Source organism: Schistocerca gregaria, chromosome 11 (genome assembly GCF_023897955.1).
Source record: "Schistocerca gregaria isolate iqSchGreg1 chromosome 11, iqSchGreg1.2, whole genome shotgun sequence".
In the NCBI taxonomy this organism is placed as follows: domain Eukaryota; kingdom Metazoa; phylum Arthropoda; class Insecta; order Orthoptera; family Acrididae; genus Schistocerca; species Schistocerca gregaria.
In genome coordinates, this window is record NC_064930.1 from 83,202,101 (window position 1) to 83,219,227 (window position 17,127).

Below are 17,127 nucleotides of genomic sequence, written 5' to 3' on the forward strand. Positions count from 1 at the left end.
AATTGTCGCGAAGCAATCTGCAGCCGGAATCTTTCCGTGGTGGGCGAGTGAGCATTTTTCACCGTCTCGAACAATTTGCGTCCTCATCAGTCTCTCTCTCTCTTTATACAAGAAGCACAATACTGTGTACACTGCACAATTTATTTTGTTCACCGGTTTTGGGGTGCACGTCCGACATCACACTTTTAATTCGCTGTCTCCATCAAAATGGCTCTGAGCGCTATGGAACCTGACGTCTGAGGTCATCAGTCCCCTATCTTCATCAAATAGGGTACAATATTCAAAGGAAAAAAGTCACCCACGAGTGAGGTACGAATCATTTTTGACAATACAATAGTAGTGTAATTTAAAACGATGTACGTAAACAGTAAATAATCACAAAAGAAACAAGTTAGAACTATATCTACTGGGACATTCACGAAGATATGCAAATATTTTAATATGTTATTCTACAAATGAAACTAAAGAAAAAAGTTTGATATGAACATAGGTCCCCAAATGTGTAGTTACGGAGTTACAACTAGTAAAAGATTTTGTCTGAAATTTAGCAACTTCGCTAATATGAAGCCATCGCAAAACTGTACTAGGTTAAAGCAAAGCACGATTTCCATTGACTTTGTTGTTATTGGTCTGGTGAATCTAATAAAACATGTCCCAGGCGTGTATCTACAGTAGTTTTCCAGAACGTCCAAAGAATCAAAGATGTGATCAAAAAGTCAGTATAAATTTGAAAACTGAATAAATCACGGAATAATGTATAGAGAGGTACAAATTGACTCACAGGCTTGGAATGACATGGGTTTTTATTAGAACTAAAAAAAATACTAAAGTTCAAAGCATATCCGACAGATGGCGCTTCGTCTGATCAGAATAGCAATAATTAGCATAAGAAAGTAAGACAAATCAAAGCTCATGTTCTTTACAGGAAATGCTCAATATGTCCACCTTCATTCCTCAACAATATCTGTAATCGAGGAATAATGTTGTGAACAGCACTGTAAAGCATGTCCGGAGTTATGGTGAGGTATTGGCGTCGGATGTTGTCTTTCAGCATCCCCAGAGATGTCGGTCGATCACGATACACTTGCGACTTCAGGTAACACCAAAGCCAATAATCGCACGGACTGAGGTCTGGGGACCTGGGAGGCCGAGCATGAAGAATGTGGCGGCTGCGCACACGGTCATCACCAAACGACGCGCGCAAGAGAGCTTTCCCAGTCTAGCCCATGTCATTCCAGGCATGTGTGTCAATTTTTACCTCTCTGTCTACATTATTCCGTGGTTTCTTAAGTTTCCAAATTTATACTGACTTTTTGATCACCCGGTACAAGTAAATTTGTTTACTTTCCATTAACAATGTAGACACGTTTATGTTATTGTTGCCAACCGTTAGTGAGTTGTATCTGTACGTGAAATTGCATCTACACTGTACAACTTCCTTAATACTGAGTTTTATTTTTCTCCTGTTTAGCATGGATTCACGTGTGCTGTGGTATTAATAAAAGCAGATTATCTGACTCATTCATACAGTTTCAGTCAATAGTGTTACCATCATTTTTTCACAGTTAATTTCTCTATAATTTTTGTTGAAAATTTTGTGCAATTGTCTGGAATTTAAAAAACAAACTGGGCGACGTAGTTAATAAATTAAAAATTTAACGAAATTACATCTTTACTTCTCTGGATGTTCTGGAAAACTGCTGCAGATACAGGTCTGCGACATATTTTATTGGATTCACCAGATGAATAACAACAAAGTCAATGGAAATCGTGCTTTGCTTCAACCTAGTACAGTTTTGCGATGGCTTCATGTAGCGAAGTTTCTAAATTTCATGCAAAATCTTTTACTAGCCGTTACTCCGCAACTAAATATATGCGGACCTAGGTTTATATCGAGTTTTTTCTTTAGTTTTACTTATAGAATAACACATTAAAATATTTGCATATCTTGGTTCAGAAATGTTAAAACGCGTGTGAAATCTCATGGGAGTTAACTGCTAAGATCATCAGTCGCTAAGCTTACACACTACTTAACCTAAATTATCCTAAGGACAAACACACACACCCATGCACGAGGGAGGACTCGAACCTCCGCCGGGACCAGCCGCACAGTCCATGACTGCAGCGCCTGAGACCGCTCGGCTAATCCCGCGCAGCCATATCTTGGTGAATCACCTTATACATACGGGGTGAATCACCCAACACTTGCACCGCAAATAGTGCGAAAATGGGAACTGGCATGATGTGCGGATTTCACAGACTGAATTGGTAGTTTGGGACCCGTATTGTTAGCCAATAATCAGAATGCAATAATACTTAGAAAGTGTATTTTTCTGCCAATATACGCTTTTTAAACCGAACAAAGTCTATTAACATTTGAAAAACCAAACTAAATTTCGCCGGAACAAGCCATGAGGGCCCAACAGTACCGACCGGCCGCCGTGTCATCCTCAGCCCACAGCCGTCTCTGGATGCTGATATGGAGGGGCACGTGATCAGCACACTGCTCTCCCAGCCGTACGTCAGCTTACGAGACTGGAGCCGCTACTTCGCAGTCAAGTAGCTCCTCAGTTTGCCTCACAAGGGCTGAGTGCACCCCGCTTGCCAACACCGCTCGGCAGACCTTATGGTTACCCATCCATGTCCTAGCCCAGCCCGACAGCGCTTAATTTCTGTGATCTGACGGGAACTGGTATTATCACTGCGGCAAGGCCATTGGCCGATTGACGTTTAACATACTAATATTAGGGTAAATTACACTCCTAAAAATGGAAAAAAGAACACATTGACACCGGTGTGTCAGACCCACCATACTTGCTCCGGACACTGCGAGAATGCTGTACAAGCAATGATGACACGCACGGCACAGCGGACACACCAGGAACCGCGGTGTTGGCCGTCGAATGGCGCTAGCTGCGCAGCATTTGTGCACCGCCGCCGTCAGTGTCAGCCAGTTTGCCATGGTATACGGAGCTCCATCGCAGTCTTTAACACTGGTAGCATGCCGCGACAGCGTGGACGTGAACCGTATGTGCAGTTGACGGACTTTGAGCGAGGGCGTATAGTGGGCATGCGGGAGGCCGGGTGGACGTACCGCCGAATTGCTCAACACGTGGGGCGTGAGGTCTCCACAGTACATCGATGTTGTCGCCAGTGGTCGGCGGAAGGTGCACGTGCCCGTCGACCTGGGACCGGACCGCAGCGACGCACGGATGCACGCCAAGACCGTAGGATCCTACGCAGTGCCGTAGGGGACCGCACCGCCACTTCCCAGGAAATTAGGGACACTGTTGCTCCTGGGGTATCGGCGAGGACCATTCGCAACCGTCTCCATGAAGCTGGGCTACGGTCCCGCACACCGTTAGGCAGTCTTCCGCTCACGCCCCAACATCGTGCAGCCCGCCTCCAGTGGTGTCGCGACAGGCGTGAATGGAGGGACGAATGGAGACGTGTCGTCTTCAGCGATGAGAGTCGCTTCTGCCTTGGTGCCAATGACTGTCGTATGCATGTTTGGCGCCGTGCAGGTGAGCGCCACAATCAGGACTGCATACGACCGAGGCACACAGGGCCAACACCCGGCATCATGGTGTGGGGAGCGATCTCCTACACTGGCCGTACACCTCTGGTGATCGTCGAGGGGACATTGAATAGTGCACGGTACATCCAAACCGTCATCGAACCCATCGTTCTACCATTCCTAGACCGGCAAGGGAACTTGCTGTTCCAACAGGACAATGAACGTCCGCATGTATCCCGTGCCACCCAACGTGCTCTAGAAGGTGTAAGTCAACTACCCTGGCCAGCAAGATCTCCGGATCTGTCCCCCATTGAGCATGTTTGGGACTGGATGAAGCGTCGTCTCACGCGGTCTGCACGTCCAGCACGAACGCTGGTCCAACTGAGGCGCCATGTGGAAATGGCATGGCAAGCCGTTCCACAGGACTACATCCAGCATCTCTACGATCGTCTCCATGGGAGAATAGCAGCCTGCATTGCTGCGAAAGGTGGATATACACTGTACTAGTGCCGACATTGTGCATGCTCTGTTGCCTATGTGCCTGTGGTTCTGTCAGTGTGATCATGTGATGTATCTGACCCCAGGAATGTGTCAATAAAGTTTCCCCTTCCTTGGACAATGAATTCACGGTGTTCTTATTTCAATTTCCAGGAGTGTAAAATGTCAGTAGTGTTCGTAGGAAGACTATAGTGCGAATGGTATTTTCAGAGGTTTCCACACTTACACTTGTTTGTGCCATTACACCTGAGTAATTGCTAGGTATGATGTTTTTGTGTTTGCTTACACTGTATCTGCATGTTCCTTGAGTGCACTGTGACTCGCTAGTTAGTTACTGAGTGCCAGTCAAAGCAGTAGGTCGTGAGAATACGGGGGATTTGTCAGTGCAGAAAAACCCAGCATGCTGATGGTATGTGGAGAGTGTGCGAAGAATGCAGTTCGTTCTTGTACAATGTATGCAGCAAGATGTCCCAATAGATGTCAACCATCTCGGCAATTATTTAATAGCCTCTTCAATTACTTTCGTGAAAATGGTAGTGTAACACCTACACAACGTAACAGAAGGAAACAAGCAAAGATAGAAGAGGAGGGGAATTTATGCTCTTGCTGCTGTTGCAGTTGATCCGCACATTAGCTCCTGCGCCCTCGCATGAGGAAGTGGCAATGCATTCTTCGTCGACGTAAGTTCCATCTCTGTCACACCTCTCTCCATTAAGACCAGCATGGAAACGATTGTGAGAATCGTGTTAACGTCTGAACATGGATACTAAGGCAGGACACTCCAGATGTAGACTATGTGGTCAAAAGTATCCGGACACCCTCAAAAACATATGTTTTTCCTAATACGTGCATTATATTGCCACCTACTGCCAGGTATTCCATATGAGCGTCCTAAGCAGTCATTAGACATCGTGAGAGAGTAGAATGGGCGCTCCGTGGAACACACGTACTTCGAACGTGGTCAGATGATTGGGTGTCACTTGTCATACGTCTGTACGCGAGATTTCTACACTTCTAAACATCCCTAGGTCCTCTGTTTCCGATGTGATAGTGAAGAGGAAACGTGAAGGGACACGTAAAGCACAAAAACGTACAGGCCGACCTCGTGTGTTGACTGACAGAGACCGTCGACAGTTGGAGAGGGTCGTAAAGTGTAATAGGCAGATATCTATCCAGGCCATCACACAGGAATTCCAGACTGCATCTGAAACCACTGCAAGAACTATGACAGTTAGTTGGGAGGTGAAAAAATCTGGATTTCATGGTCAACCGGCTGCTGTAAGCCACACATCACGCCGGGAAATGCCAAACGACGCCTCGCTCGGTGCAAGGAGCGTAAGCATTGGAGAATTGAACAGTGGAGAAACGTTGTGTGGAGTGACGACGCTCGGTACAGAATGTGGCGATCCGATGGCAGGATGTCGGTATGGGGAACGCCAGGTGAACGTCATCCGCCGGCGCGTGCAGTGCTAACAGTAAAATTCCAAGGCGGTGGTGTTATGGTGTGGTCGTATTTTTCATGGAGGGGCTTGCACCCCATTTTTGCGTGGTACTATCACAGCACAGATGTTTTAAGCACCTTCTTGATTCCCACTGTTCAAGAGCAATTCGGGGATGGCGATTGCAGTTTTCAATACGATCGAGCACCTTTTCATAATGCACGGACCCTGGCGGAGTGGTTACACGACAGTAACATCCCTGTAATGGACTGTCCTACACAGACTCCTGGCCTGAATCCTATAGAACAGCTTAGGGATGTTTTGAAACGCCGACTTCGTGCCAGGCCTCACCGACCGACATCAGTACCTCTCCTCAGTGCAGCACTCCGTTAAGAATGAGGTGCCGTTCCCCAAGAAACCTTCCAGCACCTGATTGAACGTATCCCTTCGAGAGTGGAAAGTATCATCAAGGCTAAGGGTGGCCCAACACCAGATTGAATTCAAGGGCGCCACGGATTTGTAAATCTTTTTCAGCCAAGTGTCCGGATACTTTTTATTTCACACTGTATCATATATCTGGTTTAATGATGGAGCCACATTTACCAATCAAGGCCAAGTAAACAGCCGAAACCGGCACTATTGGTCTGTTGAGAACCCTCATTGGCTTCGTCAGGAATAACGTCAGCGTCGATGGGGTGCACACGTGTAGTGTAGGATAGTGAATCGTCAGCTCATAGTCCGGTTTTTCGTAGAAGAAATACTGAACATGCCTAATTATGGCGGCCTCTGAACAGACCATTTTCCTTGGACGCTAGAAGACGTTCCTCTGTAGACTAATAGGAACCTGTGATACCAGTACGTCTGCAGTCCAGTCTGTAGTGCACGAGGTACCACAGCACGTCTTCACTAACTGTTTCCAAGTCGTTGGATTGGGCGAAGAGGATTGCACCTTGGCCGACAGGTTCACTGGATTTGACCCCTGTAGACTTTTCCTGTGGGGAAAGCTCAAAGACTCCGTCCACAAGGACATATGAGCTACATCCGATGGTATGCAACCACGTATTACTCCAGCCTGTTCCAACATCTCCGCTGAAACGCTAGCAGGTGTGTATCAGTCGTTCCATACTAGGGTGGAAACGTATACTGCCGCTGCCAGTGATCATTTTTAACAAAATCTGTGATGGTCAGTTGTCTCGTTTCTGCTCAGAATCCACATGACTATTGAATGCACTTGCGATCTTCTTTAGTGTGTGCTACCGCAGGTATTTTACAAGTCTCGGTGTAGAAACTTTTCCAAATACGATACCTCCTACATAACTCGCACGAGAATTCTCCAATACACATCACTGACATTCTGATTTACCTTACTTTCTGTTTGTCAGTATCAATAGGCATGTACGACGACTATTCAACGATTAAAGAGATAAACTGGTCTGGAGAAACAAGCGTTTATTTTTACAGTACTTTTTCTACTTTTCAACATAATCCCCTTCAACATTTATGCACCTGTTCCAACGGGCTACAAGCTTTTTTTTATTCCAGCTGCAAAGAACTCTTTATCTTGACGTTTGAACCAATTTCCCACAAACTTTTTCACGTCCTCGTTGCCCTGGAACCTCTTCTCACGTAATGCCTCCTTCAGTGCACCAAACAAATGGAAATCACTAGGTGCTGAATCAGGACTGTAAGGAGATGAGGCAGTATTTTCCAGCCCATTCTGTCGATGGGTTCACGGGTTGGTTGAGAAACATGAGGACGTGCGTTGTGTTGCTGGAGAATCACACCTGTTCTCTGAGGACCACGATAACACTCTCTCATGGCTGGCTTTACCTTGTGTAAAAGCAAATCCGACTAGTATTGCCGGCCGCGGTGGTCTCGCGGTTCTAGGCGCGCAGTCCGGAAGCGTGCGACTGCTACGGTCGCAGGTTCGAATCCTGCCTCAGGCATGGATGTGTGTGATGTCCTTAGGTTACTTAGATTTAAGTAGTTCTAAGTTCTAGGGGCTGATGACCACAGCTGTTAAGTCCCATAGTGCTCAGAGCCATTTGCAGAAATTGATAATTTGTGGTAAGGTTGAGCTCATTGGTCCCTAAGCTTACACATTAATTAATCTAACTTACGCTAAGGTCGACACACACACACACCTACCCATGCCCGAGGTAGGATTCGAACCGCCGATGGGGGGAGCTGCGCGGACAGCGACAAAACGCCTCGGATAGCACAGCTACCCGGAGCGGCTTCTTCGAGATAATTACAAAAAAATGCTGCACCTCCAGCATCCCAAGACACCGTCAACATGGCTTTTCCAGCTGATGCTTGGGTTTTGAGTTTTTTCTTCCACTCCATGCTTTGTCTTTTTCATTCTGGCTCATATAGGTCAACCCTAGTTTCATCACAATTTTGTTGAGGAAGTGCTCACCTTCTCTTTCATAACGCTCCTTCACCTCTGTGCACGCTCTCAACCTTGTTTCCTTGTGTAGCCGCGTCAGCTCCTTCGGGACCCATCTTGCACGTGTTTTCTACATTTACATCTACATCCATATTCCGCAAGCCGCCTGACGGTGTGTGGCGGAGTGTACCATGAGTACCTCTATCGGTTCTCCCTTCTATTCCAGTCTCGTATTGTTCGTGGAAAGAAGGATTGTCGGTATGCTTCTGTCTAAGCTCTAATCTCTCTCATTTTATCCTCATGGTCTCTTCGGGAGATATACGTAGGAGGGAGCAATATACTGCTTGACTACTCGGTGAAGGTATATTCTCGGAACTTTAACAAAAGCCCGTTCCGAGCTACTGAGCGTCTCTCCTGCAGAGTCTTCCACTGGAGTTTATCTGTCATCTCCGTAACGCTTTCGCGATTACTAAATGATCCTGCAACGAAGCGCGCTGCTCTCCGTTGGATCTTCTCTATCTCTTCTATCAACCCTATCTGGTACGGATCCCACACTGCTGAGCAGTATTCAAGCAGTGGGCGAACAAGCGTACTGTAACCAACTTCCTTTGTTTTCGGATTGCATTTCCTTAGGATTCTTCCAATGAATCTCAGTCTGGTATCTGCTTTACCGACGATCAACTTCATATGATCATTCGATTTTAAATCATCCCTAATGCGCACTCCCAGATAATTTATGGAATTAACTGCTTCCAGTTGCTTACCTGCTATTCTGTAGCTAAATGATAAGGGATCTATCTTTCTATGTATACGCAGCACATTACACTTGCCTAAATTGAGATTCAATTGCCATTCCCTGCACTATGCGTCAAATCGCTGCAGATCCTCCTGCATTTCAGTACAATTTTCCATTGTTGCAACCTCTCGATACACCACAACATAATCTGCAAAAAGCCTCAGTGAACTTCCGATGTCATCCACCAGGTCATTTATGTATATTGTGAATAGCAACGGTCCTATGACACTCCCCTGCGGCACACCTGAAATCACTCTTACTTCGGAAGACTTCTCTCCATTGAGAATGACATACTGCGTTCTGTTATCCAGGAACTCCTCAATCCAATCACACAATTGATCTGATAGTTCATATGCTCTTACTTTGTTCATTAAACGACTGTGGGGAACTGTATCGAACGCCTTGTGGAAGTCAAGAAACACGGCGTCTACCTGTGAACCCGTGTGTATGGCCCTCTGAGTCTTGTGGACGAATAGCGCGAGCTGGGTATCACACGACCGTCTTTTTCGAAACCCATACTGATTCCTACAGAGTAGATTTCTAGTCTCCAGAAAAGTCATTATACTCCAACATAATATGTGGTCCAAAATTCTACAACTGATCGATGTTACAGATATAGGTCTATAGTTCTGCACATCTGTTCGACGTCCGTTCTTGAAAACGGGGATGACCTGTGCTCTTTTCCAATCCTTTGGAACGCTACCCTCTTCTAGAGACCTACGGTATACCGCTGCAAGAAATCCGGCAAGTTCCTTCGCATGTTCTGTGTAAAATCGAACTGGTTTCCCATCAGGTCCAGCGGCCTTTCCTCTTTTGAGCGAATTTAATTGTTTCTCTATTCCTCTGTCGTCTATTTCGATATCTACCATTTTGTCATCTGTGCGACAATCTAGAGAAGGAACTACAGTGTAGTCTTCCTCCGTGAAACAGCTTGGAAAAAGACATTTAGTATTTCGGCCTTCAGTCTGTCATCTTCTGTTTCAGTACCATTTTGGACAGAAAGTGTCTGGACATTTTATTTTGATCCACCTACCGCTTCGTCATAAGACCAAAACTTCTTAGGATCTTCTGCCAAGTCAGTACATAGAACTTTACTTTCGAATTCATTGAATGACTCTCGCACAGCCTTCCTCACACTAAATTTCGCTTCGCGTAATTTTTGTTTGTCTGCAAGGCTTTGGCTATGTTTATGTTTGCTGTGAAGTTCCCTTTGCTTCCGCAGCAGTTTTCTAACACGGTTGTTGTCCTATTGATGCCAGCTTAAAGTCATAAAAGTACCAAATTTGCTTTACTAACAGTTTTTTCTCAAGACCAATTTGTCTCTTTAATTACTGAATGACCGTCATACTGCTTTGGTCGCAGGTTCTAATCCTGCCTCGGCCATGGATGTGTGATGTCCTTAGGTTAGTTAGGGTTAAGTACTTCTAAGTTCTAGAAGACTGATGACCTCAGATGTTAAGTCCCATGGTGCTCAGAGCCATTTGAACCATTATTCGACTTTCGAGTGAGGGAGCTGAAAATGTAACTGGTCGGCCAGAACGGTGTTCGTCAGTCACTGAATCGCAACAATTTTTGAACTGCTCTACTCACGTTTAAAAATTTGCACTATCCATACAACCCTTACCATAAACCTTAGACACTGTACTGTATACATTCATTGGTTTCTCGCCTTCAGCAAATAAAAAATGAATACCAGAACGTTGTTCAACTAACGTGGACGTTCCATCTTGATACATATTCTTGAGGTTACAAGCAAAACAACGTTGACACAACAGCTGATCAGGGCTCATACCAGTGATGCCAACTTAAAGCCATAAAAGTACCAAACTTGCCCTACTAACAGTATTTTCCCCAGGCTAATTTTGTCTCATTATTGGCTCTGAGCACTAAGGGACTTAACATCTATGGTCATCAGTCCCCTAGAACTTAGAACTACTTAAACCTAACTAACCTAAGGACACCAAAAAACACCCAGTCATCGCGAGGCAGAGAAAATCCCTGACCCTGCCTGGAATCGAACCCGGGAACCCGGGTGTCTCAGTATTGAATGACCCTCGTACTGTGTATCTCATTTCCTTGCCTTGGTTTTATGAACAGGAATGAGCTTGCATATGTTTTGGGTTGTTTGGTTGATTCGATTAAGGGGACCTAACAGCGAGGTCATCGGTCCCATAGGATTAGGGGAGGACAGAGAACGAAAACGACATTGCCCTTTCAAAGGAACCATCCCAACATTTGCCTAAAGCGATTTAGGAAAATTACCGAAAACCTAAATCAGGATAGCCGCACGCGGTTTGAACCACCGTCCTCCCGTAAGCGAGTCCAGTGTGCCAACCACTGCGCCACCTCGCTCGGTGTGACGATCATGTCTCCCGACGGCAGTGGCATTTTTCAGTAAGATAACGCCCTATGTCATAAGGCCATGGGTGTGACTGAGTAGTTCTAGGAACACGGGGAAGTAAGTCCGCCGTGCCCTTTCAGAGGAACCATCCCGGCATTTGCCTAGAGCGACTTAGGGAAATCACAGAAAACCTAAATCGGAATGGCTGGACGCGGGATTGAACCATCGTCCTCCCGAATGGGAGTCCAGTGTGCTAACCACTGCGCCACCTCGCTCGGTGTGACGATCATGTCTCCCGACGACAGTGGCATTTTTCAGCAAGATAACGCCCTATGTCGTAAGGCCATGGGTGTGACTGATTAGTTCTAGGAACACGGGGAAGGAAGTCCGCCGTGCCCTTTCAGAGGAACCATCCCGGCATTTGCCTAGAGCGACTTAGGGAAATCACAGAAAACCTAAATCGGAATGGCTGGACGCGGGATTGAACCATCGTCCTCCCGAATGGGAGTCCAGTGTGCTAACCACTGCGCCACCTCGCTCGGTGTGACGATCATGTCTCCCGACGGCAATGGCATTTTTCAGCAAAATAACGCCCTATGTATATGGTCATGGGTGTGACTTAGTAGTTCTTGGAACACGGGGAAGGAAGTCGGGCGTACCCTTTCAGAGGAACCATCCCGGCATTTGCCTAGAGCGACTTTGGGAAATCACCGAAAATCTAAATCGGAATGGCTGGCGCGAGATTGAACCATCGTCCTCCCGAATGGGAGTCCAGTGTGCTAACAACTGCGCCACCTCGCTCGGTGTGACGATCATGTCTCCCGACAGCAGTGGCATTTTTCAGCAAGATAACGCCCTATGTCGTAAGGCCGTGGGTGTGACTGAGTAGTTCTAGGAACACGGGGAAGGAAGTCGGGCGTGCCCTTTCAGAGGAACCATCCCGGCATTTGCCTAGAGCGACTTAGGGAAATCACAGAAAACCTAAATCGGAATGGCTGGACGCGGTTTTGAACCATCGTCCTCCCGAATGCGAGTCCAGTGTGCTAACAACTGCGCCACCTCGCTCGGTGTGACGATCATGTCTCCCGATGGCAGTGGCATTTTTCAGCAAGATAACGCCCTATGTCATATGGTCATGGGTGTGACTTAGTAGTTCTTGGAACACGGGGAAGGAAGTCGGGCGTGCCCTTTCAGAGGAACCATCCCGGCATTTGCCTAGAGTGACTTTGGGAAATCACCGAAAATCTAAATCAGAATGGCTGGACGCGAGATTGAACCATCGTGCTCCCGAATGGGAGTCCAGTGTGCTAACCACTGCGCCACCTCGCTCGGTGTGACGATCATGTCTCCCGACAGCAGTGGCATTTTTCAGCAAGGTAACGCCCTATGTCATAAGGCCATGTGTGTGACTGAGTAGTTCTAGGAACATGGGGAAGGAAGTCAGCCGTGCCCTTTCAGAGGAACCATCCCAGAATTTGCCTAGAGCGACTTAGGGAAATCACAGATAACCTATATCGGAATGGCTGGACGCGGGATTGAACCATCGTCCTCCCGAATGGGAGTCCAGTGTGCTAACCACTGCGCCACCTCGCTCGTTGTGACGATCATGTCTGCCGACGGCAGTGGCATTTTTCAGCAAGATAATGCCCTATGTCATAAGGCCGTGGGTGTGACTGAGTAGTTCTAGGAACACGGGGAAGGAAGTCGTCCGTGCCCTTTCAGAGGAACCATCCGGGCATTTGCCTAGAGCGACTTAGGGAAATCACAGAAAACCTAAATCGGAATGGCTGGACGCGGTTTTGAACCATAGTCCTCCCGAATGCGAGTCCAGTGTGCTAACCACTGCGCCACCTCGCTCGGTGTGACGATCATGTCTCCCGACGGCAGTGGCATTTTTCAGCAAGATAACGCCCTATGTCATATGGCCGTGGGTGTGACTGAGTAGTTCTAGGAACACGGGGAAGGAAGTCGGGCGTGCCCTTTCAGAGGAACCAACCCGGCATTTGCCTAGAGCGACTCAGGGAAATCACAGAAAACCTAAATCGGAATGGCTGGACGCGGGATTGAACCATCGTCCTCCCGAATGCGAGTTCAGTGTGCCAGCCACTGCGCCACCTCGCTCGGTGCAGGACTGCCTCCTGCATGTTCAGTGCGTTTTGCTTAGCCGTGCCCCTTGCTGGTCTCGTGTGACCGCCTGCCTTCTCGTGTGTTCCAGGACCCCGGCGCGGTGAAGACGACGCGTGTGAGCGTGAGCCGGAGGTGCGCCAGCCTGCGGCACCACGCGGGCGCCAGCACCGCCACCCTCACCGTGGTACCGTCCTGGAGGGCCGGACGTGGTGAGTACCACCATCTCATCCCACGTACCAGGTCTAATTCAAAAGCAACGGCAGTTATTCACCAGAAGCTGAAAATACCACAACCGTGTAACACACGACCGGTTTCAGGCTCTTATACGCCCATCTTCAGGTGTAGTAACTTTGTGCTGTGACCCCGAGCGTGCTCTACGCTCGTTGGTAGCACACCGCGTCTTGTACACGTCCACCGCAGCGCCCGGGGCACTGCAACAAGTTATGACACCTGAAGATAATCGTATAAGAGCCCGAAACCGGTCGTGTCGTATACAAAAGGAGGAGGATATTGGTTCAAATGGCTCTGAGCAGTATGGGACTTAACAGCTGAGGTCACCAGTCCCCTAGAACTTAGAACTACCTAAACCTAACTAAGCTAAGGACATGACACACATCCATGTCCGAGGCAGGATTCGAACCTGTGACCGTAGCAGTCGCGCGGTTCAGGACTGCGCGCCTAGAGCCGCGAGACCACCGCGGCCGGCGAGGATATTGGTGTTTAACGTCCCGTCGACAACGAAGTCATTAGAGACGGAGCACAAGCTCGGATTAGGGAAGGATGGGGAAGGAAGGCGGCCGTGCCCTTTCAGAGGAACCATCCCAGCATTTGCCTGGAGTGATCTAGGGAAATGACGGAAAACCTAAATCAGGATGGCCGGACGCGGGATTGAACCGTCGTCCTCCCGAATGCGAGTCCAGTGTGCTAACCACTTCTTATACAAAAGAACCTTACAACTGCAGCGGTATTTTCAAACTCTGGTGTAATGCCTTAGCTGCGGATGTTCCTCCGACAAGACTGTTTGTGGGAATTTGTGAATTTTGCGGCTTACATAGTACATCTGATTTTTCAAAATTATTTTTATCTTGAATGACATTTTCACTCTGCAGCGGAATGTGCCCCGATATGAATCTTCCTGGCAGATTCAAACTGTGTGCCGGACCGAGACTCGAACTCCTTTGGAAGGTAGGAGACGAGGTACTGGCAGAAGTGAAGCTGTGAGGACGGGGCGTGAGTCGTGCTTGGGTAGTTCAGTTGGTAGAGCACTTGGCCGCGAAAGGCAAAGGTCCCGAGTTCGAGTCTCGGTCCGGCACACAGTTTATATCTGCCAGGAAGTTTCACATCAGCGCACACTCCGCTGCAGAGTGAAAATCTCATTCTGGAAACATCCCCCAGGTTGTTGCTAAGCCATATCTCCGCAATATCCTTTGTTTCAGGAGTGCTAGTTCTGCAGGGTTCGCAGGAGGGCTTCTGCAAAGTTTAGAAGGTAGGAGACGAGGTACTGGCAGAAGTGAAGCTGTGAGGACGGGGCGTGAGTCGTGCTTGGGTAGTTCAGTTGGTAGAGCACTTGGCCGCGAAAGGCAAAGGTCCCGAGTTCGAGTCTCGGTCCGGCACACATTTTATATCTGCCAGGAAGTTTCACATCAGCGCACACTCCGCTGCAGAGTGAAAATCTCATTCTGGAAACATCCCCCAGGCTGTTGCTAAGCCATATCTCCGCAATATCCTTTCTTTCAGGAGTGCTAGTTCTGCAGGGTTCGCAGGAGGGCTTCTGCAAAGTTTAGAAGGTAGGAGACGAGGTACTGGCAGAAGTGAAGCTGTGAGGACGGGGCGTGAGTCGTGCTTGGGTAGTTCAGTTGGTAGAGCACTTGGCCGCGAAAGGCAAAGGTCCCGAGTTCGAGTCTCGGTCCGGCACACAGTTTATATCTGCCAGGAAGTTTCACATCAGCGCACACTCCGCTGCAGAGTGAAAAACTCATTCTGGAAACATCCCCCAGGCTGTGGCTAAGCCATATCTCCGCAATATCCTTTCTTTCAGGAGTGCTAGTTCTACAGGGTTCGCAGGAGGGCTTCTGCAAAGTTAAGAAAGGTAGGACACGAGGGAATGGCAGAAGTGAAGCTGTGAGGACGGGGCGTGAGTCGTGCTTGGGTAGTTCAGTTGGTAGAGCACTTGGCCGCGAAAGGCAAAGGTCCCGAGTTCGAGTCTCGGTCCGGCACACAGTTTATATCTGCCAGGAAGTTTCACATCAGCGCACACTCCGCTGCAGAGTGAAAATCTCATTCTGGAAACATCCCCCAGGCTGTGGCTAAGCCATATTTCCGCAATATCCTTTCTTTCAGGAGTGCTAGTTCTGCAGGGTTCGCAGGAGGGCTTCTGCAAAGTTTAGAAGGTAGGAGACGAGGTACTGGCAGAAGTGAAGCTGTGAGGACGGGGCGTGAGTCGTGCTTGGGTAGTTCAGTTGGTAGAGCACTTGGCCGCGAAAGGCAAAGGTCCCGAGTTCGAGTCTCGGTCCGGCACACAGTTTATATCTGCCAGGAAGTTTCACATCAGCGCACACTCCGCTGCAGAGTGAAAATCTCATTCTGGAAACATCCCCCAGGCTGTTGCTAAGCCATATCTCCGCAATATCCTTTCTTTCAGGAGTGCTAGTTCTGCAGGGTTCGCAGGAGGGCTTCTGCAAAGTTTAGAAGGTAGGAGACGAGGTACTGGCAGAAGTGAAGCTGTGAGGACGGGGCGTGAGTCGTGCTTGGGTAGTTCAGTTGGTAGAGCACTTGGCCGCGAAAGGCAAAGGTCCCGAGTTCGAGTCTCGGTCCGGCACACAGTTTATATCTGCCAGGAAGTTTCACATCAGCGCACACTCCGCTGCAGAGTGAAAATCTCATTCTGGAAACATCCCCCAGGCTGTTGCTAAGCCATATCTCCGCAATATCCTTTGTTTCAGGAGTGCTAGTTCTGCAGGGTTCGCAGGAGGGCTTCTGCAAAGTTTAGAAAGTAGGAGACGAGGTACTGGCAGAAGTGAAGCTGTGAGGACGGGGCGTGAGTCGTGCTTGGGTAGTTCAGTTGGTAGAGCACTTGGCCACGAAAGGCAAAGGTCCAGAGTTCGAGTCCGGTCTGGCACACAGTATATATCTGCCAGGAAGTTTCACATCAGCGCACACTCCGCTGCAGAGTGAAAATCTCATTCTGGAAACATCCCCCAGGCTGTGGCTAAGCCATATCTCCGCAATATCCTTTCTTTCAGGAGTGCTAGTTCTGCAGGGTTCGCAGGAGGGCTTCTGCAAAGTTTAGAAGGTAGGAGACGAGGTACTGGCAGAAGTGAAGCTGTGAGGACGGGGCGTGAGTCGTGCTTGGGTAGTTCAGTTGGTAGAGCACTTGGCCGCGAAAGGCAAAGGTCCCGAGTTCGAGTCTCGGTCCGGCACACAGTTTATATCTGCCAGGAAGTTTCACATCAGCGCACACTCCGCTGCAGAGTGAAAATCTCATTCTGGAAACATCCCCCAGGCTGTTGCTAAGCCATATCTCCGCAATATCCTTTGTTTCAGGAGTGCTAGTTCTGCAGGGTTCGCAGGAGGGCTTCTGCAAAGTTTAGAAGGTAGGAAACGAGGTACTGGCAGAAGTGAAGCTGTGAGGACGGGGCGTGAGTCGTGCTTGGGTAGTTCAGTTGGTAGAGCACTTGGCCGCGAAAGGCAAAGGTCCCGAGTTCGAGTCTCGGTCCGGCACACAGTTTATATCTGCCAGGAAGTTTCACATCAGCGCACACTCCGCTGCAGAGTGAAAATCTCATTCTGGAAACATCCCCCAGGCTGTGGCTAAGCCATATCTCCGCAATATCCTTTCTTTCAGGAGTGCTAGTTCTACAGGGTTCGCAGGAGGGCTTCTGCAAAGTTAAGAAAGGTAGGACACGAGGGAATGGCAGAAGTGAAGCTGTGAGGACGGGGCGTGAGTCGTGCTTGGGTAGTTCAGTTGGTAGAGCACTTGGCCGCGAAAGGCAAAGGTCCCGAGTTCGAGTCTCGGTCCGG

The 17,127-nt window shown here is 48.4% G+C and overlaps 1 protein-coding gene across 1 annotated transcript in view; it reads left to right on the top strand.

The window, feature by feature from the left end:
- LOC126295328 (adenylate cyclase type 6) overlaps window positions 1-17,127 on the top strand; it is a 2,630,635-nt gene that overhangs the window by 742,223 nt on the left and 1,871,285 nt on the right. Inside the window, exon 3 of the mRNA XM_049987795.1 lies at window positions 13,196-13,316. Coding sequence (XP_049843752.1) covers window positions 13,196-13,316 — 121 coding nt within the window. The remainder of the gene's footprint in view (window positions 1-13,195; window positions 13,317-17,127) is intronic.